We start from the raw sequence: 22,833 nt of genomic DNA, 5'->3' as shown, positions 1-22,833 counted from the left end.
TCACACAGACTGGTTACATTGTGTTGGAGATTGATAAACACCACACAACCTGGTTATATTGTGTTGGAGATTGATAAACACCACACAGACTGGTTACATTGTGTTGGAGATTGATAAACACCACACAGGCTGGTTACATTGTGTTGGAGATTGATAAACACCACACAGGCTGGTTACATTGTGTTGGAGATTGATAAACATCACACTGCCTGGTTACATTGTGTTGGAGATTGATAAACATCACACTGCCTGGTTACATTGTGTTGGAGATTGATAAACACCACACAGGCTGGTTATATTGTGTTGGAGATTGATAAACACCACACAGGCTGGTTATATTGTGTTGAGATGGATAAACACCACACAGGCTGGTTACATTGTGTTGGAGATTGATAAACAACACACAGGCTGGTAACATTGTGTTGGAGATTGATAAACACCACACAGGCTGGTTACATTGTGTTGGAGTTTGATAAACACCACACAGGCTGGTTACATTGTGTTGTAGTTTGATAAACACCACACAGGCTGGTTACATTGTGTTGTAGTTTGATAAACACCACACAGGCTGGTTACATTGTTTTGGAAATTAATAAACATCACACAGGCTGGTTATATTGTTTTGGAGATTGATAAACATCTCACAGGCTGGTTACATTGTGTTGTAGATTGATAAACATCACACAGGCTGGTTATATTGTGTTGTAGATTGATAAACACAACACAGGCTGGTAACATAGTGAGGGGATTGATACACACCACACAGGCTGGTTACATTGTGTTGGAGATTGATACACATCACACAGACTGGTTACATTCTGTTGAGATTTATAAACATCACACAGGCTGGTTACATTGTGTTGTAGATTGATAAACACAACACAGGCTGGTAACATTGTGAGGAGATTGATACACATCACACAGACTGGTAACATTGTGTTGGAGATTGATAAACATCACACAGGCTGGTTATATTGTTTTGGAGATTGATAAACATCACACAGGCTGGTTACACTGTGTTGGAGATTGATAAACATCGCACAGGCTGGTTACATTGTGTTGGAGATTGAAAAACATCACACTGCCTGGTTACATTGTGTTGGAGATTGATAAACATCACACAACCTGGTTACACTGTATTGCAGATTGATAAACACCACACAGACTGGTTACATTGTGTTGGAGATTGATAAACACCACACAACCTGGTTATATTGTGTTGGAGATTGATAAACACCACACAGACTGGTTACATTGTGTTGGAGATTGATAAACATCACACTGCCTGGTTACATTGTGTTGGAGATTGATAAATATCACACAGGCTGGTTACATTGTGTTGAGATTGAGAAACACCACACTGCCTGGTTACATTGTGTTGAGATTGATAACATCACACAGGCTGGTTACATTGTGTTGGAGATTGATAAACATCACACTGCCTGGTTACATTGTGTTGGAGATTGATAAACACCACACAGGCTGGTTACATTGTGTTGGAGATTGAAAAACATCACACTGCCTGGTTACATTGTGTTGGAGATTGATAAACATCACACAGGCTGGTAACATTGTGTTGGAGATTGATAAACACCACACAGGCTGGTTATATTGTGTTGAGATTGATAAACACCACACAGGCTGGTTACATTGTGTTGGAGATTGATAAACATCACACCGACTGGTTACATTGTGTTGGAGATTGATAAACATCACACAGGCTGGTTACATTGTGTTGGAGATTGATAAACATCACACTGCCTGGTTACATTGTGTTGAGATTGATAAACATCACAGATGCTGGTTATTTTGTGTTGAGATTGATAAACACCACACATGCTGGTTATTTTGTGTTGGAGATTGATAAACATCACACAGACTGGTTACATTGTGTTGGAGATTGATAAACACCACACAGGCTGGTTATAATGTGTTGAGATTGATAAACATCACAGATGCTGGTAACATTGTGTTGCAGATTGATAAATATCGCACAGGCTGGTAACATTGTGTTGGAGATTGATAAACACCACACAGGCTGGTTACATTGTGTTGGAGATTGATAAACACCACACAGGCTGGTAACATTGTGTTGTAGATTGATAAACATCACACAGGCTGGTTACATTGTGTTGGAGATTGATAAACATCACACAGGCTGGTAACATTGTGTTGGAGGTTGATAAACATCACACTGCATCGTTGCATTGTGTTGCATCTTGATAAACACCACAGAGGCTGGTTACACTGTGTTGGAGATTGATAAACATCGCACAGGCTGGTTACATTGTGTTATAGATTGATAAACATCACACAACCTGGTTACATTGTGTTGGAGATTGATGAACATCACACAACCTGGTTACATTGTGTTGAGATTGATAAACATCACACAGGCTGGTTATACTGTGTTGGAGATTGATAAACATCACACAGGCTGGTTATACTGTGTTGAGATTGATAAACACCACACAGGCTGATTATATTGTATTGGAGATTGATAAACATCACACAGGCTGGTTACATTGTGTTGGAGATTGATAAACACCACACAGGCTGGTTATATTGTGTTGAGATTGATAAACATCACACAGACTGGTTACATTGTGTTGGAGATTGATAAACACACCACAGGCTGGTTACATTGTGTTGGAGATTGATAAACATCACACAGACTGGTTACATTGTGTTAGAGATTGGTAAACATCACACTGCCTGGTTACATTGTGTTGGAGATTGATAAACATCACACTGCCTGGTTACATTGTGTTGGAGATTGATAAACATCACACTGCCTGGTTACATTGTGTTGGAGATTGATAAACATCACACAGGCTGGTTATATTGTGTTGGAGATTGATAAACATCACACAGGCTGGTTACACTGTGTTGGAGATTGATAAACATCACACAGGCTGGTTACATTGTGTTAGAGATTGGTAAACATCACACTGCCTGGTTACATTGTGTTGGAGATTGATAAACATCACACTGCCTGGTTACATTGTGTTGGAGATTGATAAACATCACACTGCCTGGTTACATTGTGTTGGAGATTGATAAACATCACACAGGCTGGTTATATTGTGTTGGAGATTGATAAACATCACACTGCCTGGTTACATTGTGTTGGAGATTGATACACATCACACAGGCTGGTTATATTGTGTTGGAGATTGATAAACACCACACAGGCTGGTTATATTGTGTTGGAGATTGATAAACACCACACAGGCTGGTTACATTGTGTTGGAGATTGATAAACATCACACAGGCTGGTTATATTGTGTTGGAGATTGATAAACATCACACAGGCTGGTTACATTGTGTTGGAGATTGATAAACATCACACAGGCTGCTTATAATGTGTTGGAGATTGATAAACATCACACAGGCTGGTTACATTGTCTTGGTGATTGATAAACATCACACAGGCTGGTTACACTGTGTTGGAGATTGATAAACATCACACAGACAGGTTACATTGTGTTGGAGATTGATAAACATCACACAGACAGGTTACACTGTGTTGGAGATTGATAAACACCACACAGGCTGGTTACATTGTGTTGTAGATTGATACACATCACACAGTCTAGTTACATTGTGTTGGAGATTGATAAACATCACACAGACAGGTTACATTGTGTTGGAGATTGATAAACATCACACAGACAGGTTACATTGTGTTGGAGATTGATAAACATCACACAGACAGGTTACACTGTGTTGGAGATTGATAAACACCACACAGGCTGGTTACATTGTGTTATAGATTGATAACATCACACAGACTGGTTACATTGTGTTGAGATTGATAAACATCACACAGACTGGTTACATTGTGTTGAGATTGATAAGCACCACACAGGCTGGTTACGTTGTGTTGGAGATTGATAAACATCACTCTGCCTGGTTAGATTGTGTTGAGATTGATAACATCACACAGACTGGTTACATTGTGTTGGATATTGATAACATCACACCGACTGGTTACACTGTGTTGGAGATTGATAAACATCACACAGGCTGGTTACATTGTGTTGGAGATTGATAAACATCACACAGACTGGTTACATTGTGTTGGAGATTGATAAACATCACACTGCCTGGTTACATTGTGTTGGAGATTGATAAACACCACACAGGCTGGTTACATTGTGTTATAGATTGATAACATCACACAGACTGGTTACGTTGTGTTGAGATTGATAAACATCACACAGACTGGTTACATTGTGTTGAGATTGATAAGCACCACACAGGCTGGTTAAGTTGTGTTGGAGATTGATAAACATCACTCTGCCTGGTTAGATTGTGTTGAGATTGATAACATCACACAGACTGGTTACGTTGTGTTGGAGATTGATAAACATCACACTGCCTGGTTACATTGTGTTGAGATTGATAAACATCACACAGGCTGGTTATTTTGTGTTGAGATTGATAAACACCACACATGCTGGTTATTTTGTGTTGGAGATTGATAAACATCACACAGACTGGTTACATTGTGTTGGAGATTGATAAACACCACACAGGCTGGTTATAATGTGTTGAGATTGATAAACACCACACAGACTGGTTACATTGTGTTGAGATTGATAAACATCACACAGACTGGTTACATTGTGTTGAGATTGATAAGCACCACACAGGCTGGTTAAGTTGTGTTGGAGATTGATAAACATCACTCTGCCTGGTTAGATTGTGTTGAGATTGATAAACTTCACACATGCTGGTTATAATGTGTTGAGATTGATAAACACCACACATGCTGGTTATTTTGTGTTGGAGATTGATAAACATCACACAGACTGGTTACATTGTGTTGGAGATTGATAAACACCACACAGGCTGGTTATAATGTGTTGAGATTGATAAACACCACACAGACTGGTTACATTGTGTTGGAGATTGATAAACATCACACAGACTGGTTACGTTGTGTTGGAGATTGATAAACATCACACAGGCTGGTTACATTGTGTTGGAGATTGATAAACATCACACAGACTGGTTACATTGTGTTGGAGATTGATAAACATCACACAGACTGGTTACATTGTGTTGGAGATTGATAAACATCACACAGACTGGTTACGTTGTGTTGGAGATTGATAAACATCACACAGGCTGGTTACATTGTGTTGGAGATTGATAAACATCACACAGACTGGTTACATTGTGTTGGAGATTGATAAACATCACACAGGCTGGTTACATTGTGTTGGAGATTGATAAACATCACACAGGCTGGTTACATTGTGTTGTAGATTGATAAACATCACACAGTCTAGTTACATTGTGTTGGAGATTGATAAACATCACACAGACTGGTTATATTGTGTTGGAGATTGATAAACACCACACAGGCTGGTTACATTGTGTTGGAGATTGATAAACATCACACAGGCTGGTTACATTGTGTTGTAGATTGATAAACATCACACAGTCTAGTTACATTGTGTTGGTGATTGATAAACATCACACAGGCTGGTTACATTGTGTTGGAGATTGATAAACATCACACAGACTGGTTACATTGTGTTGGAGATTGATAAACATCACACAGGCTGGTTACGTTGTGTTGGAGATTGATAAACATCACACTGCCTGGTTACATTGTGTTGGAGATTGATAAACATCACACAGGCTGGTTACGTTGTGTTGGAGATTGATAAACATCACACAGGCTGGTTACGTTGTGTTGGAGATTGATAAACATCACACTGCCTGGTTACATTGTGTTGGACATTGATAAACATCACACAGGCTGGTTACATTGTGTTGGAGATTGATAAACATCACACTGCCTGGTTACATTGTGTTGGACATTGATAAACATCACACAGGCTGGTTACGTTGTGTTGGAGATTGATAAACATCACACTGCCTGGTTACATTGTGTTGGACATTGATAAACATCACACAGGCTGGTTACATTGTGTTGGAGATTGATAAACATCACACTGCCTGGTTACATTGTGTTGGACATTGATAAACATCACACAGGCTGGTTACGTTGTGTTGGAGATTGATAAACATCACACTGCCTGGTTACATTGTGTTGGAGATTGATAAACATCACACAGACTGGTTACACTGTGTTGGAGATTGATAAACATCACACAGGCTGGTTATGTTGTGTTGGAGATTGATAAACATCACACAGGCTGGTTACGTTGTGTTGGAGATTGATAAACATCACACTGCCTGGTTACATTGTGTTGGACATTGATAAACACCACACAGGCTGGTTACATTGTGTTGGAGATTGATAAACATCACACAGGCTGGTTACATTGTGTTGTAGATTGATAAATATCACACAGTCTAGTTACATTGTGTTGGTGATTGATAAACACCACACAGGCTGGTTACATTGTGTTGAGATTGATAAACATCACACAGGCTGGTTACATTGTGTTGAGATTGATAAACATCACACAGGCTGGTTACATTGTGTTGTAGATTGATAAACACCACACAGGCTGGTTATATTGTGTTGGAGATTGATAAACACCACACAGGCTGGTTATATTGTGTTGGAGATTGATAAACAGCACACAGGCTGGTTACATTGTGTTGGAGATTGATAAACATCACACTGCCTGGTTACATTGTGTTGGAGATTGATAAACACCACACAGGCTGGTTATATTGTGTTGGAGATTGATAAACATCACACAGGCTGGTTACATTGTGTTGGAGATTGATAAACATCACACTGCCTGGTTACGTTGTGTTGGACATTGATAAACATCACACAGGCTGGTTACATTGTGTTGGAGATTGATAAACATCACACAGGCTGGTTACGTTGTGTTGGAGATTGATAAATACCACACAGGCTGGTTACATTGTGTTGGAGATTGATAAACATTACACAGGCTGGTTACATTGTGTTGGAGATTGATAAACACCACACAGGCTGGTTACATTGTGTTGGAGATTGATAAACACCACACTGGCTGGTTACATTGTGTTGGAGATTGATAAACACACCACAGGCTGGTTACATTGTGTTGGAGATTGATAAACATCACACAGACTGGTTACATTGTGTTGGAGATTGATAAACATCACACAGACTGGTTACATTGTGTTGGAGATTGATAAACATCACACTGCCTGGTTACATTGTGTTGGAGATTGATAAACATCACACAGGCTGGTTACATTGTGTTGTAGATTGATACACATCACACAGTCTAGTTACATTGTGTTGGAGATTGACACACATCATACAGTCTAGTTACATTGTGTTGGAGATTGATAAACATCACACAGACAGGTTACATTGTCTTGGTGATTGATAAACATCACACAGGCTGGTTACATTGTGTTGTAGATTGATAAACATCACACAGTCTAGTTACATTGTGTTGGAGATTGATAAACATCACACAGACAGGTTACATTATGTTGGAGATTGATACACATCACACAGTCTAGTTACATTGTGTTGGAGATTGATAAACATCACACAGACTGGTTACATTGTGTTGGAGATTGATAAACATCACACAGACAGGTTACATTGTCTTGGTGATTGATAAACATCACACAGGCTGGTTACATTGTGTTGTAGATTGATAAACATCACACAGGCTGGTTACATTGTGTTGGAGATTGATAAACATCACACAGACAGGTTACATTGTCTTGGTGATTGATAAACATCACACAGGCTGGTTACATTGTGTTGGAGATTGATAAACATCACACAGACAGGTTACATTGTCTTGGTGATTGATAAACATCACACAGACTGGTTACATTGTGTTGTAGATTGATAAACATCACACAGGCTGGTTACATTGTGTTGGAGATTGATAAACATCACACAGGCTGGTTACATTGTGTTGGAGATTGATAAACATCACACAGACAGGTTACATTGTGTTGTAGATTGATAACATCACACAGACTGGTTACATTGTGTTGAGATTGATAAACATCACAAAGACTGGTTACGTTGTGTTGGAGATTGATAAACATCACACAGACTGGTTACATTGTGTTGAGATTGATAAACATCACACAGGCTGGTTACGTTGTGTTGGAGATTGATAAACATCACTCTGCCTGGTTAGATTGTGTTGAGATTGATAACATCACACGACTGGTTACATTGTGTTGGAGATTGATAAACATCACACCGACTGGTTACACTGTGTTGGAGATTGATAAACATCACACAGGCTGGTTACATTGTGTTGGATATTGATAACATCACACAGACTGGTTACATTGTGTTGGAGATTGATAAACATCACACAGGCTGGTTATAATGTGTTGTAGATTGATACACATCACACAGTCTAGTTACATTGTGTTGGTGATTGATAAACATCACACAAACAGGTTACACTGTGTTGGAGATTGATGAACGTCACACAGGCTGGTTACATTGTGTTATAGATTGATAACACACACAGACTGGTTACATTGTGTTGTAGATTGATACACATCACACAGTCTAGTTACATTGTGTTGGTGATTGATAAACATCACACAAACAGGTTACACTGTGTTGGAGATTGATGAACGTCACACAGGCTGGTTACATTGTGTTATAGATTGATAACATCACACAGACTGGTTACATTGTGTTGAGATTGATAAACATCACTCTGCCTGGTTACATTGTGTTGAGATTGATAAACACCACACAGGCTGGTTACATTGTGTTGGAGTTTGATAAACATCACACAGACTGGTTACATTGTGTTGGAGATTGATAAACATCACACAGGCTGGTTACATTTTGTTGGAGATTGATAAACATCACACAGACTGGTTACATTGTGTTGGAGATTGATAAACATCGCACAGGCTGGTTACACTGTGTTGGAGATTGATAAACACCACACAACCTGGTTACATTGTGTTGGAGGTTGATAAACATCACACTGCCTCGTTGCATTGTGTTGCATCTTGATAAACGTCACAGAGGCTGGTTACACTGTGTTGGAGATTGATAAACATCACACAGGCTGGTTATATTGTGCTGGAGTTTTATCAACACCACACAGGCTGTATACATTGTGTTCGAGATTGATAAACATCACACAGACTGGTTACATTGTGTTGGAGATTGATAAACATCACACAGGCTGGTTATATTGTGTTGGAGATTGATACACACCACACAGGCTGGTTACATTGTGTTGCAGATTGATACACATCACACAGACTGATTACATTGTGTTGGAGATTGATAAACACCACACAGACTGGTTATATTGTGTTGGAGATTGATACACACCACACAGGCTGGTTACATTGTGTTGGAGATTGATAAACACCACACAGACTGGTCCCATTGTGTTGAGATTGATAAGTATCACACAGGCTGGTTGCATTGCGTTGGAGATTGATAAACACCACACAGACTGGTTATATTGTGTTGGAGATTGATACACATCACACAGGCTGGTTACACTGTGATGCAAGATTCGGTGAGAGGACAATTTGTGTTTTTCTGAAGAAATGGTATTTAAAGTTTTAAAAATGGAATTGTTGAAAAATAAGGGAGATCAGGCAGTAATGTATCCTGGAGTAGGTGATTCGCTCTGTTTCTGTTCGAGAACCTTACTGTGTGACTGTCAGCTGCCAGGCTGGAGTGCACTTGACGTTACGTTATGTCACCCAAATTGAGCTCCAATTAATTCTAGGTGGAAGGTTGGCCAGAGGAGATTTGGAATAGTGAAGTTCGGAGGTAACAAAGGCACGGATGAGGGTTTCTGGAGTAGACGAGCTGAGGGGGGGGACAGGAGTGAGACAATGTTACAAAGGTGAAAAGAGGCGGGGGAATCATTGCGAGCGGGACGGAAACATTAATGCACCATAGGAAGGTCCTCAGACCTGGGGCGGGAATTACCAGCCTCGGGGCAGGCGGGAATGAAAAATCTCGCCCAGAAGACATGGATATACGGTTGGAAGCTCAGTTCAGGGCCAATTGCAACACCAAGGTTGCAAACAGTCTGGATTGGGTGTTCGCTGGTTAGAATTACAGAGAAACGAATGGGAGCAGGTCAATGCAGCCCCACCAGGTGAACAATACTAGAGGAACGTTGGAGGAGGAGGATGTGCTCAGCCTTGGCAAGGGCTTCACAAACGTTGTGAAGGGAGGGCAGTAGCATAGGATGGCATTTGTGACTGTTTTGATACTGTGCCGTGGGATGAACCCCAATTTTATTTTAAAATTTACATGGGATGAGGGCGTTGCTGGCTGGGCCAGTATTTTTATGGCCCATCTGTAATTGCTCTTGAGAAGGTGGGGGTGAGCCGCGTACTTGAAAAGCTGCAGCTCATGTGGAGGCATTCAAATATGGAGGTGGGCAGCCAAGTTTTCAAGGGCTTTGGAGAGGAATGAGAGTTTACAGACCAATTCGCGGCCAGTTACAAGTTAGCGGCACGGTGGCACAGTGGTTAGCACTGCTGCCTCACAACACCAGAGACCCGGGTTTAATTCCCCCTCGGGTGACTGCCTGTGTGGAGTTTGCACCTTCTGCCTGTGTCCGCGTGAGCTTCCTCCGGGGGCTCCGGTTTCCTCCCACAGTCCAAAGATGTGCAGGTTAGGTGGATTGGCCATGCTAAATTGCCCCTTAGTGTCCAAAGGTTAGGTGGGGATATTTAGGGGGAGCGGGCCTAGATCGGGTGCTCTTTAAGAGGGTCGGTGCAGACTTGATGGGCCGAATGGCCTCTTTCTGTACTGTAGAGTTTGGAAGGGTGAGGTGTCACTTGTTTTGGGAAGAAAGGTGATGACAGCTGGTTTGAAGGAGGCGGGGTGGGGGGGGGGCGGGGTGGGGGGGGGGGGGGTTGCGGGTGGGGAGTACCTGACCAGGCCTACGAAGTGTCTTGAAATGGTTTAAATGTGTGCCCAAATTTTTTTGTTGCAAAAATATACTTTATTCGTTAAAAAAGTCTGAAAGAACATTACAGTCATTTCAAAAAGGCCACTGCAGAAAGTGCGACGGTGTTCAAAGTTTTCTGCAACATGTTAATTTAGAAAAAAGAATGATTTGTTTCTCTAGAGTTGCTAAGCCAATGCATAGAGTTGTTGGGGGAAACCCATAACCCATCTCCTTTCTCACTCCAAAATCCAATTCAAATTCAAATCAAATCCACAATGGCCTCCACAAAAGAGGCATTCTGGATCCAAGTTGTCAAGAACAGGCATTACGCCAGCTCTCATTCTTGACCCCATGCTTGGTCGTAGCCAAAAGGCCGAGAGAAATTTGAGTTCATTATTCTGCAACTCATTAGCATGCATCAATACCCATGCATCTCACTCGTGCGCGGTTGGCAAGAACAAACATCAATGGCAACAGAAAATGCTGGAAACACACAACACTCCTCTCAGCTTCTGTGAGGGAAAACACAAGTTGGTAATGACAAAGATTTCGAGCTGAAAATTGCCCCTCGGATAGACGTTTCTGAAATTCCTCCTCTCTCTCGGTTGCTGATGGATCTACTGTGCACCACTAGGTGTTTCTGTATCGGTCTGTACTTCAATCCCGTGACGTAAACCTCTGCTCATCTGGAGCTCCTGTTGCCCCTATCCCAACGTGCACCAAGTCCTGCTCACTCATCGCTGCACCCCTCATTGACCTGCAGGGCCGCCCAGTTCCGCTGTGTCCCCAATGTCAGATTTGTCCCCCCTTGCGTCTAAATCCATCACCTTTCCCCATCATTCGCTAAGAGATAGGGCCAAGCCAGATCCTCCAAGGTGTGGGAGCTAGCTAGGAATGTAATCGAACTGGGAATGTCCCGGGGACATTTAACCAGATATTGAGGTAGGAGGCTGAGCTGGGTGTGGCACAGTGGTTAGCACCGCTGCCTCACAGCGCCAGGGACCCGGGTTCAGTTCCGGCCTTGGGTGACTGTCGGAGTGGAGTTTGCACGTTCTCCCCGTGTCTTTCCTCCGGGTACTCCGGTTTCCTCCCACATGTGCAGGTTAGCTGAATTGGCTAATATAGGTTAGGTGGGGTTACGGGGATAGGTGCGGGGGTTTGGGCCAAAGCAAGGTGCTTATCGGAGCAAGGGATGGTGCAGACTTGATGGACCAAAAGACCTCCTTCTGCACGGTAGGCATTCTATGATTCTATGAAAATATATTGTCATTTGGAGTCTAAGTATCGCTTTCTTTCTCTATCTCTATAAGCACTCAAGCCCCACAACTGCCTGGGATCTCTGCATTCCTCCAACACTGGCCTCTCGCTCAGCTCTGCTTTTCATGGTTCCAACATGGAGGGTTATGGACATTATCTGCCGAGGCTCTAGACTCTGGAATTCCTTCCTTAAACATCCCATGCTCTCTCCTCCTCTCACACTCTCCTGAAATGTATCTTCATGGCCAAGCTTTTGGTCACTTGTCCTAAATGTGTCCTTTTGTGAGTTAATGTCAAATCTAATTTCCCAGTGTAAATGCTTAATTGTGTTAAAGGTGTTATAATAATAATAACTTATTGTCACAAGTAGGCTTCAATGAAGTTACTGTGAAAAGCCCCTAGTCGCCACATTCCGGCGCCTGTTCGGGAAGGCCGGTATGGGAATTGGACCCGCGCTGCTGGCATTGTGCTGCATTGCGAGCCAGCTGTTTAGCCCATTATGCTAAACCAGTCAAACACTGGATGCCTCTTCAACTCTCATTCACTCAACTGTGAAAGGCATTTACTAAAGGGAAGTTCTTTTGAACAAATCAGAGCTTGGATTGGTAGGGGACCCAGTGTTGCCCCCCGCACTGGCATTGCATCACCACCAGTTTTCTACTCTACATACAGGTTGTGGGGCCAAATGGGCATCTCCTGCTGCCAGTACTTGTTTTCCTGGGTGCCTTCTCTCTGAATGGCAGACAAGGGAAGGCCATGGGGGGGGCGGGGAGCGAGTCGCTCCACTTCCAGTGCACAACCCTTTACACCTGCTCTTTGACCTGCGGGCGCCACTGAAGTAGGCGGGAATGGTTATGTAGCAGGAGGAAGTCATTTGGCCCATCATGTTCATCCTGGCTCTCCAGCCCTTACCCCCTAGCCCTGCAAAAGATGTCTCACTTCAGTTACTCACCCGATTCCCATTCGAAAGGGGGCAGCACGGTAGCATAGTGGTTAGCGCAGTTGCTTCACTGCTTCACTGTTGCGTCACAGCTCCAGGGTCCCAGGTTCGAATCCCGGCTTGGGTCACTGTCTGTGTGGAGTCTGCACGTTCTCCCCGTGTCTGCGTGGGTTTCCTCCGGGTGCTCCGGTTTCCTCCCACAGTCCAAAGATGTGCAGGTTAGGTGGATTGGCCATGCTAAATTGCCCTTAGTGTCCAGAAAAATGTTAAGTGAGGGTTACGGGCATAGGGTAGATACATGGGCTTCAGTAGGGTGCTCATTGAAAGGGCCGGTGCAGACTCGATGGGCCGAATGGCCTCCTTCTGCACTGTAGATTCTGTGAAAGTCAATGGTTATTACAAAAAAACATTCTTTCCCTACTTGTGTGGCAACACAGTCAGCCAACCAACCATTCTTTATTCACTTACAACATGGGCAGCACGGTAGCACAAGTGGATAGCACTGTGGCTTCACAGCGCCAGGGTCCCAGGTTCGATTCCCCACCGGGTCACTGTCTGTGCGGAGTCTGCACGTTCCCCCCGTGTCTGCGTGGGTTTCCCCCGGGTGCTCTGGTTTCCTCCCACAGTCCAAAGACGTGCAGGTTAGGTAGATTGGCCATGTTAAATTGCCCTTCGTGACCAAAAAGGTTAGGAGGGGTTATTGGGTTACGGGGATAGGGTGGAAGTGAGGGCTTAAGTGGGTTGGTGTAGATTCGATGGGCCGAATGGCCTGCTTCTGCACTGTATGTTCTATGCTAAACAAGCAAGGTTTATATTATATAATTATACATTATTTGTAATAATTACAATTATTCTTTATTTAGCATGAAAAATCAATTTACAGTTGAAGCAGCTGAAAGATAATTAAATGTAGGCGTCAGGCTACAAAAAAGCAGAAGACATTAGTCATGGACTTGTGTTTTTTTAATTCTTTTGCTCCCGGATTGGATCTTTTACTGCCCTAGATGGTAATTATCAGCTCGCCTAGTTTCCCAGTATCTGGCCTTACTCAGCATGTATCAGTAGCTTGTCTGTGCTGTTACAATTGGAAAATCCTGTTGCTCAATCTTCAACAGGCTGGTTGTTGCTAGGCGAATCTGGAACGCTCGCTCCCCCTCTCACGTGTACCATCACGGCTTGCTTCCTTCAGGGGGCACTGCTTTCAAATTAGGGTTCGCCCTTCGAGGGTAGAGGTGAAGAAAACGTTTTTCTCGCTCTCAGAAGGGCGTGCGACTTTGAAACGCTCCGCCTCCGAAGGTGGTGGAAGCGGGGTCACTGAATGTTTTTGTTGCTTGTTCTCCAGTTTTGCTTTTACTGAGCTCAGAACTTAGTTCATAGAATCAGGCAGTGCAGAATGAGGCCATTTGTCCCATGCGCAGGCTCTTGGAAAGAGCACCCTACCCAAGCCCACGCCTCCACCCTATCCCTGTAACCCAGTAACCCCACCTCACCTTTTTGGATACTAAGGGGCAATTTATCATGGCCAACCTGCCTAACCTGCACATCTTTGGACTGTGGGAGGAAACCGGAGCACCCGGAGGAAACCCCCACGCAGACACGGGGCGAACATGCAGACTCCACACAGACAGTGACCCAAGCCGGGAATCGAACCTGGGACCCTGGAGCTGTGAATCAACAGTGCTAACCACTGTGCTACCATGCCACCACCTAGTTCTTCTATTGTGCCACAGTGGTTAGCACTGCTGCCTCACAACGCAGGGGCCCGGGTTCGATTTCTGCCTTGGGTGACTATATATGTGGAGTTTGCACATCCTCCCCGTGCATGCATGGGTTTCCTCCGGGTGCTCTGGTTTCCTCCCACAAGGATCAAACCTGGGACCTCGGCGCCCTGAGGCAGCAGTGCTAACCACTGCCCCACCTTGCTGCCCTATTCATATTTTTATTGATGACCTCTTAACAGGGTGTTTAATACTCTTCTTTACATTAATAATCCTGCCTTCTTCTCCATGCCCTGGCTATCAACAACTTGGGCGGGATTCTCCAGCCCCCCGCCGGGTCGGAGAATCACCGGGGGTCGGTGTGAATCCCGCCCCCGCCGTCCTCCTAATTCTCCCGCCCCCCAAAAATTGCCCCGGCGTGAGTCGCGCCACCCGCCTCGGAGAATGGCGGGGTCCGGCGCGACTCAATGCACCCTGGGGCTGACCAAATTCTCCGGCCCGCGATGGGCCGAAGTCCCGCCCGTTCTTTGCCAGTCCCGCCGGCGTAGATTAGAGTAGGTCCCTTACCGGCGGGACCTGGCGGCGCGGGCGGGCTCCGGGGTTCTTCTGGGGTCGCGGAGGGATCTGGCCCCGGGAGGTGCCCCCACGGTGGCCTGGCCCATGGTCGGGGCCCACCGATCCGCGGGCAGGCCTGTGCCCTGGTGGCACTCTATTGTTCCGCGCTGGAAGCTGTGATCCTCCGCCATTCCCGGTGCGGAAGCGAATCCCTCTGCGCATGCACGCGCTGCACGCCAACTCGCGCCGGCCGACGGAGGCCCTTCAGCGCCAGTTGGCGTGGCGCCAAGCCCGTTTCCCGCCGGCTGGCGGGGCGCCAACCGCTCCGGGGCGGGCCTAGCCCCTGAAGGTGCGGAGGATTCCGCACATTTGGGGTGGCCCGACGCCGGAGTGGTTCACGCCACTCCGTCCCGCCGGGACCCCCCGCCCCGCCCGGTAGGGGTGAATCCCGTTCCTTATATTTATCTAGCACCTTTAACACAATAGAAATATGTTTCACAAGAACATTATAATCTATAATCTTTATTCGTGTCACACGTAGGCTTACATTAACACTGCATTGAAGTTACTGCGAAAATCCCCTAGTCACCACATTCCGGCGCCTGTTCGGGTACACAGAGGGAGAATTCGGAATGTCCAATTCATCGAACAAGCACGTCTTTCGGGACTTTATAAAACAAAGCATGACCCCCCAAGCCAGATAAGGGGAGGTTATGTCATATGATCAAAAGCTTGGCCAAAGATATAATTTCTAAAGAGTGTGTTAAAGGAGGAGAATGAGAAAGCGAGGGAGAGAGGTGAAGTGAGGGTATTCCAGAGTTTAGGGTCCAGGCAACTGGGGGGCGACATGGTGGCACAGTGGTTAGCACTGCTGCCTCACAGCGCCAGGGTCCCGGGTTCGATTCCCGGCTTGGGTCACTGTCTGTGCGGAGCCTGCACGTTCTCCCCGTGTGTGCGTGGGTTTCCTCCGGGTGCTCCGGTTTCCTCCCGCAGTCCAAAGATGTGCAGGTTATGCAGACTGGCCGTGCTAAAATTGTTGCTTGGCGTCCAAAGCTGTGTGGGTTAGATGAGGTTATGGGGTTACAGGGATAGTGGACCTAGGTAAAGTTCTCTTTCAGAGGGTCAGTACAGACTTGATGGGCTGAGTGGCCGCCTTCTGCACTGTAGGAAATCTATGGTTCTGTTCTAATTCGGACTGAAACTTGCCCGCCAATTAAAATTGGGCATGCTCTATAGATCAGAATTGGAGGGGGGCACCGATATCTCAGAGATGGGTAGGAGGTTACGGGGTGGGGGGGGGGGGAGAGAGGTCTTGGAGGCATTTGAAAACTAGGATGAGAATTTTTAAATCAAGACGTTGTTAGACCGGTAGCCAGATGTAGGTTACCCATCACCGTAAACATCCACTCCCTCCACCACCAGAGCACCGCGGCACCAGGGTGTACAAAAGGGGCACCGCAGCAGCTCCGGGGCTCCCCCGACCGGACCTTCCCACCCCCCTGGCCTCCACCGCCCGCAGAGGCAAGGCAAGGAGCAGCTGCATGGGGCCACCACCCACCTGCAAGTTCCCGAAGAAACCAACAAAGTAGACAGGAAACACAGCAGGTGCTGGAACCTGAAACAAAGACAGAGGGCGTAGGAGATACTCAACAGGAGATAAACAGAGATAACGTTTCGAGCCATAGACCCTCTGTCAGAACTGAGGGGAGTGAGAATGTGATAGAGCTGTGGAAACTGCAACAAAAAGTAGCAACTGTAAGACGAAACGACAGGTGGCCTGGTGTGGGAGGGGCAGGGGGTGTTTTCCATTGAGGCAATGAGTGTATGGAGTATTTTGTTTTCAGAAGAAGGGGATTTAAGCTGGAGGAGAAAGGACAAGATCTGAAGTTGCCGAGCTCAACTTTCAGTTTGGGGAGTACGGTAGCACAGTGGTTAGCACAGTTGCTTCACAGCTCCAGGGTCCCAGGTTCGATTCCCGGCTTGGGTCACTGTCTGTGCGGAGTCTGCACGTCCTCCCCGTGTCTGCGTGGGTTTCCTCCGGGTGCTCCGGTTTCCTCCCGCAGTCCAAAGATGTGCAGGTTAGGTGGATTGGCCGTGCTAAATTGCCCTTAGTGTCCAAAAAGGTGAGGTGGGGTTACTGGGTTACGGGGATAGGGTGGAGACGTAGGGTTAGGTGGAATGTTCTTTCCAAGGGCCGGTGCAGATTCGATGGGCCGAATGGCCTCCTTCTGCCCTGTATATTCTATGATTCCTGAGGGCTGAAACCTGCCCAACCGGAAGATGAGGTACTGTTCCTCCAGCTCTCGTGGGGCTTCACTGCAGCGTCACAGCTGCCCAGGGACAGGCATGTGGGCGGGAGAGCGAGGTGCTGAGTTAAAATGGCACGTGTCAACCAGGCGTGGAAATATATCAGCCGTTCCTTCGCCATCTCTGGGTCAAAACCCTGGAACTCCCCTCCCTAACAGCACTGTGGGAGTACCTACACCACGTGGACCATAGCGGTTCAAGAAGGCGGCTCACCACCACCTTCTCAAGGGGCAATTAAGGACGGACAAAAAGTATTTCCTTTGCGGTGACGCTGACATCCAAAGAACACATTTTGTCTGATTTATACATGAATGGTTTTTCTGCTGTTGGTGTTTCATTTTGCTGGAACATTTTGTTGCTCAGTTCCGAATTCTTTTGTTGTTGCGAGGTTCTATCTGTAACTCTCTCCCTCTCTGTCTCTCCCTCTCTCGCTCCCTCTCTGTCTCTCCCTCTCTCGCTCCCTCTCTGTCTCTGTCTTTCTCTCTCTCCCTGTCTCTGTCATGTATCTACAATATTGAGCCTCCCACACCAGAAAGATCCAATCCCAGGTCTTTGCCGAGTCAGCTGACCACACTTGGGGCCTGACGAAGGGACGGTTCCTGCTCCTGACCATTGTCCAGTGACCCTGAATGGCGGTGGGATCAGATGTAGCTGCGATGCCCTCCTTAGACAAGTATTTTGTTCAGCCCAGCCTCGTACATGAAGGGTGGTCTCTCGGGCAAGGGTCGGGGGGGTAATCATCTGGTCCTTATCCCATCACCGTTTGCGGGTGCGTACTGTGTGCAGATTGGCTGCTGAGTTTCTGAAATCGGTGAGTGACTACACTTGTAAAGTGCTTCATTGGGTGTAAAGAACTTCAGGACGCCTGAAGGTTACCAAAGATGCTATATAAATGCAAGTCTCTTCTTCATTTCGGGAGTGGGAGTGCAGCCTGGAGGGCTGGATCCACGAGGTTTGTTGACCTTGAATGTAACAGTGCCTTTTACTGTTTCTGTACAGCTGTGTGTTTCGATTGTGGTGTACCGTGCAGAATGTGACTCCACCCCTTACTGCAGCTGCAACATTTCTGGGTCAGCAGGAATGGACTAGCGTCGCTCAGAAGGCTGGGAGCTGAACGAGAGAAGGATTGGCGCGAAAGAGCTTCAAGTTACCCTCCGCAGGTCGAGTTGTTTCAAGTTATCCTCTGCAGTGAGGCTGCCTACAAATTATCATCCCATCTCTTAGAGCGGGGGTCCAGGACCTGTGCTTCCCGAGGTGGGCCAGAATTGTGCTTTGGACGCTGCAAGTAGGAGAAGGGAGGGTGGGGTTGTGGGCATGGGGGGAAGTTGATGGCGAGCGAGAAAGAGGTGGCTCGCAAGGCTTTGCCATGCCACATTAAGAGTAAAAAAGTTTTGAAAAGTTGTCCACAGTGGATGCCAGGAAAGGGAAGGAAGTGGATCGTTCGGAAGACGCCGGGCCAGTGTCCAACACTGAGGATGGAGTTGTTTCTGGGCCTCCTTTAGGGTTAAATGGAGGAGGGATTTGGGTGTTGAGCGAAATGATGCTCTCAGGACGGCCACTCTATGGGGCTGGCTGCCTGGCACCAGGCACTGGGGACTTGGCGAGCAGACTTTCTCCCCAAGCCAAGACTGACCGCAGCCTGTGGGCCCCGCACTGCCCAGCTGGGAAAGGACAATGGCAGGGCAATGGCTGCTGCTGGAGACGTGCCCCTTTTAAATTGGCCGAGGACAGTGCCCGCGCCGTGCAGCTGCCTGGCCGTCACCCCTGGGAGAGCCTTGAAGGACTTGGCAACATGGATGCCAAGAGACCAACGCGCCTGGGCGGGGCTGCCGCTCGACCCGCAGTGGAAGGGGAGGATAGGCTCTGCCTCGGTCACACAATGATGGTAGAGGACGGGTTGTATATTAGAGCTGGCCCCAAGGCAGAGGCAGAGGATGGACCTTGTTATCCAACTGGCCACACAGCAGAGGCATGTGTTGGGCCATATCATGGAGTTGGCTCCACAGTGGAGGCAGAGGGTAGGTTGTTTCACGGAGGTGGTCCCACAGCGGAGTCAGAAGGTAGGCTGTATCATGGAGCTGGTCCCATAGCGGAGACAGAGGGTAGACCCTATCATGGAGCTGGTCCCACAGCGGAGACAGAAGGTAGGCTGTATCATGGAGCTGGTCCCATAGCGGAGACAGAGGGTAGACCCTATCATGGAGCTGGTCCCACAGCGGAGACAGAGGGTAGGCCATATCATGGAGCTGGTACCACAGTGGAGGCAGAGGGTAGACTCTATCATGGAGCTGGTCCCACAGCGGAGACAGAGGGTAGGCCATATCATGGAGCTGGTCCCACAGCGGAGGCAGAGGGCAGGCCGTTTCATGGAGCTGGTCCCATGGTGGAGTCAGAAGGTAGGCTGTATCATGGAGCTGGTCCCACAGCCGAGGCAGAGGGTAGGCCCTATCCTGGATCTGGTCCCAGCGTGGAGGCTGAGGCTGAGTGTTGTCATGAATGTGGTCACACATTGGAGGCAGGAGGTGGGCGCTGTGATGGAGTTGACACAGTGGAGGCAGAGTGTAAGGACCCTTATGGGGCTGGGCAGGATTGTGCGAAATGTGCTTCCGAAGATGGTGCATTTAAAGAACAGACAGAACCTCACACACGCCAATGGAGGAGGAACCAGAACGTCCAGGCCACTGAAGGGACTGTTACCAAAGTAACTGACCTGTCAGAAACCCAGGAGGGCATCAGGCTACCAGGCTTGGGAACGATGGAAACCGGCACTGTGGCGGGTCAGGCCCAGCTGCGTAACGCCACCCGGACAGGGGAGAAAGTTGACACGAGTGACTGCGAGGAGCACAGGAAAGCCGAGGAACCCGACGACGAGTTTGGGAGTTTCGAGAAGGCGGGCAACCTGGTCCATTGGGCCGAGTTTCCAGGCCCTCTATGGCTGGAGGATGAGAGCCCGCACGAACAGAGTGGGACTGCAGCCGGCCGGAGTCAGGAATCAGGTGAGGAGGTGGCGACGGGCAGAATGTTGGCGGGGGGAGGGGGGGGGGGGGTGGGGGGGGTGGGGGGGGGGGGGGGGTGGGGGGGGGGGTCTGAGAACATAGCAACCAAACTGGACAGGGGCCATACCGGGCAGCGGGGAAGCGAGCCTTCATGGTAAACAGCGAGCACGCAGAGCTGACGATCTGGTGGGTTGGTCAGTTATGCTTAATGGGAGTAGTAAGGGAGAGGGTAACGCGCGGTCCTCTCACTACCCCTCCTGCCCTCCCCCTCGTCACACCATGTTGAATGATGGGAATGTTGTTGGGAATACGACCGACCCCAATCAACATACTTAGGCTTTGTTCAATTGCAGCTTTTTATTCAATTCGGAATTTCACAATCTGCTGTGGTCGGGTCCAAATGCCAGCTCCAATGCCAGAGCAGTGCCCTGGCTCTCTGGCGTGCCAGCCCGGTGACAATACCACTCCGCCATCGCCTCCTGCAGGGGGAATTCAGAAAAGCAGTTCTGGGGAGGCTCTTCCCGTTCTTGCCACAGCCACCATTCACGAGTGATCAGGGAATCCCAAAGGCAGGGGAGGCAATGTGGCACAGTGGGGTAGCACTGCTGCCTCACGGCGCCGAAGGCCCGGCTTCGAACCCGGCCCCGGGTCACTGTCCGTGTGGCGTTTGCACATTCTCCCCGTGTCTGCGTGGGTCTCGCCCCTACAACCCAAAGATGTGCAGGGTTAGGTGGATTGGCCACGCTAAAATTGCCCCTTAATTGGAAAAAAAGAATTGGGTACTCTAAATGTATACAGAAAAAAAAGGGAACCCCAATCGCTCCTTTGTGTAGAGGCAGTGGATTGGCTCATATTGTACCAGGTGTTCAACTCTGATGTGTGATCCTTTTAGACTCTTCAAACAGAACAGAGGAAGAAGGCTGGCAGAGCACATGCCCGCCTGCCACCATCGCCCCCAGTCGTACCCTTACTTCCGAAGGTGGATGGAGGGCCTTCCCCGCCGAAGACGGGCAGACCCAGGAGAAGAGCTTTGAGGCGTTCCCCTTGCACAGGTGGGGGGTGGCACAGTGCGGAGCTGGAGAGAAGTGGTGGGTACGTCACACATTCCAGCCAACATCATCTTCAGAATCGTCATTGGACAATGTAAGTGCGTCGGGCAGCACGCATGCTGAACATAAGGAGTCTGTTATGTAGAATTTACGGTGCTAGAAATAGGCCATTTGGCCCAATTTGTCTATGATCCCCCTCCTACCCCATTCCAGCTAAGCTATCGGCATATTAGAATTAGATATAGCTCTTGGGGCTAAAAGGATCAAGGGATATGGGGGGAAAGTGGGATCAGGGTATTGAATTTGATGATCAGCCATGATCTTAATGAATGAGGCTCGAAGGGCCGAACGGCCTCCTCCTGCTTCTATTTTCTATGTGAGCTTCTATGTTTGCACTGAGTGCTGAATTTGGTGCATTTGAGTGTGATAGTGAGAGTTTGGTGACCAAGGGAGTGTAAGGCTTCATTTTTATCTAAAGTTTAGTCTTTCTTTTATTTAGTTAATTAACTTAAAAGTTGCTGTTTGGTTTAGAAGAAGGTGAATTTTCAATCAGCTTTAAACAGGCTTCTACTTGTAGGCACTTGCAGCTGGAGCTTGTTAATTAGTTAATTGGATTAGGCCAGGTTTTCAGAGGCTAGATTCACAGTATAAAAGTGATCCCCTACAGTGCAGACTTTGTTTGCACTGAGTGCTAAATTTGGTGCATTTGAGTGTGATAGTGAGAGTTTGGTGACCAAGGGAGTATAAGGCTTCATTTTTATCTAAAGTTTAGTCTTTCTTTTATTTAGTTAATTAACTTAAAAGTTGCTGTTTGGTTTAGAAGAAGGTGAATTTTCAATCAGCTTTAAACAGGCTTCTACTTGTAGGCACTTGCAGCTGGAGCTTGTTAATTAGTTAATTGGATTAGGCCAGGTTTTCAGAGGCTAGATTCACAGTATAAAAGTGATCCCCTACAGTGCAGACTTTGTTTGCACTGAGTGCTGAATTTGGTGCATTTGAGTGTGATAGTGAGAGTTTGGTGACCAAGGGAGTATAAGGCTTCATTTTTATCTAAAGTTTAGTCTTTCTTTTATTTAGTTAATTAACTTAAAAGTTGCTGTTTGGTTTAGAAGAAGGTGAATTTTCAATCAGCTTTAAACAGGCTTC

General features: G+C 46.9%; 1 protein-coding gene across 2 annotated transcripts in view; it reads left to right on the top strand.

Moving 5' to 3' along the window:
* The window catches only part of LOC140402410 (uncharacterized), a 53,354-nt gene that overhangs the window by 11,639 nt on the left and 18,882 nt on the right, over positions 1–22,833 (top strand). For both annotated transcript variants that reach the window (XM_072490174.1, XM_072490173.1), the window contains exons 2-3: positions 18,642–20,638; positions 21,531–21,781. In XM_072490174.1, the coding sequence (XP_072346275.1) occupies positions 19,180–20,638; positions 21,531–21,781 (1,710 nt within the window). In that variant the 5' untranslated portion in view covers positions 18,642–19,179. The remainder of the gene's footprint in view (positions 1–18,641; positions 20,639–21,530; positions 21,782–22,833) is intronic.

Source organism: Scyliorhinus torazame, chromosome 25, assembly GCF_047496885.1.
Source record: "Scyliorhinus torazame isolate Kashiwa2021f chromosome 25, sScyTor2.1, whole genome shotgun sequence".
NCBI classification, from domain to species: Eukaryota; Metazoa; Chordata; class Chondrichthyes; order Carcharhiniformes; family Scyliorhinidae; genus Scyliorhinus; species Scyliorhinus torazame.
Note: the sequence above shows the minus strand (reverse complement) of the source record. Positions and strands in the feature narration are given on the sequence as shown.